The 1640-nt window shown below is 35.9% G+C and overlaps 1 protein-coding gene across 2 annotated transcripts in view; it reads right to left on the bottom strand.

Annotated features, from left to right (window-relative positions):
- tmem181 (transmembrane protein 181) overlaps positions 1 to 1640 on the bottom strand; it is a 9750-nt gene that overhangs the window by 2706 nt on the left and 5404 nt on the right. For both annotated transcript variants that reach the window (XM_013999842.1, XM_013999843.1), the window contains 5 exon segments: positions 340 to 391; positions 475 to 577; positions 668 to 725; positions 810 to 901; positions 988 to 1118. In XM_013999842.1, coding sequence (XP_013855296.1) covers positions 340 to 391; positions 475 to 577; positions 668 to 725; positions 810 to 901; positions 988 to 1118 — 436 coding nt within the window.

Consider the following 1640-nt stretch of genomic DNA (forward strand, 5'->3'; position numbering starts at 1 on the left):
CAGGCTGAGTCATTTCTACCTTCTCCTCTCTGTCAACGCTCTCTGGTTTCTTTTAAAAGAGTCGATCGTCAGATATTGTCCAAGATTAACCTTCAGGGTGGATATAGCTCGCTCACACTGAGGACCTACCCACATCATCATTTACCCAGAATGCCTTGCATGTAAATAAAATGGCTCTGTATATGTTAAATATATTTTTAAAAATTTACGAAGCTAAAACAGACTACATTATTTTTACAGTCTTTATTTAACAGTTAAAATATATGTTTATCAAATAAAGTCTAATGTTACAACTAATCAGGGATCCCTTTAAAAGATTTGTTTTTTTCTTGAACGCACCTTATTATGAGGACTACAAACGTCAYCGCTGTCAAAAACTTTAGCCTGAGATCTAGAAACGACAGAAAGAGTTTGTTTTTAATGTTCTGTTAAAAGCTGAGGTTGAGCTGAGTGAAGTTAGGGATGCTGGAGTACCCGAGTAAGGCATGTTCTTCAGCTCAGAACAAGCTCTGACGATCAGAAATATCAGGTAGAGGATGTAGAAGACCACAACAATCAGGAAGAACACCTTCATACCCTGAAAAAAKAWAWKWAWATATACTGCACYTGTAAAAATTTAAACTTCTAATTAWAAAGGATGTTCTCTAAAGTTCCACAAAAGTTTTACCTGAAAATTTGCGATATCCACTTTGTACAGATAGGTAGGATCCTGGAGCTCATTAACCCTAAACATTCAAACAGAGATATTTTCTGCCCTGTTTTAAGTTACAGTACGAATCAAGTTGATTGTATTTCAAGGTAAKACCTACGTTTGCCATATGCCAAGTGTGACTGCAGAGAGCCACAGAAGCCCTACGATGATCAGCTTGGGCAGGTAGAATGTGAGGAATTTCCTCTCGCCCTGAAGACGACACACACACACATCAACAAGGAGCTCAAAGGAAAATACGTCTTTTACATTGTGGGACGGGGACTCAGTGCACCCACCTGAACTCTGATGCCGTGGTAGACGCAGAGCCAGAAGAGCAGGAGGGCACACAAGAAGAGAGCCTGAAAGAAAGCGTCCAACGTCCCCGGAAACCAGCTGTTCACCAGGAACGACAGCGGGAAAAATGGATCTAAATAACAACCAAAATACATTTAAAGTTTTCGTTAAAAGATGGATATTTTTAAAGTAATTTGTTGCACATGGACTTAAACATCCAGTTAAAAGTATCTTTAGTCAAACATCTTTTTTTAATAAAACAATATTTTTTAAGCTCATATTACTAATTCTTCCATGTTTTATGTCTATTGATTAATCTTTGCCAACATCAACTGTGGGTTTTTAATGTCAAAGATGTTTCACCTGGGTTTTTCATCATAACGCTGCAAATACTAACATGTGACCCATCATATCAAAGTGAGGATTAAGTCTAATTTGGTCAAAAAAAAAAAAAACCTAATTACATTTTCAGATTCCTGCTTTAAAAGCTACATTTTGATACCTGGATCATTCTGATATCATAAGTAAATCCATATATATGACTTAATTTGTTTTGTTTGTTACATTAATGCATTACTGTTTGGTCTGAATCCTAATTTTATGTAAATTTATTTAGTGATTTTTAATGTCAATATAAAGAGGAAACCTCAAATAT

The sequence above is a fragment of the Austrofundulus limnaeus genome, unplaced genomic scaffold (assembly GCF_001266775.1).
Source record: "Austrofundulus limnaeus strain Quisiro unplaced genomic scaffold, Austrofundulus_limnaeus-1.0 Scaffold2508, whole genome shotgun sequence".
Lineage (NCBI taxonomy): Eukaryota > Metazoa > Chordata > Actinopteri > Cyprinodontiformes > Rivulidae > Austrofundulus > Austrofundulus limnaeus.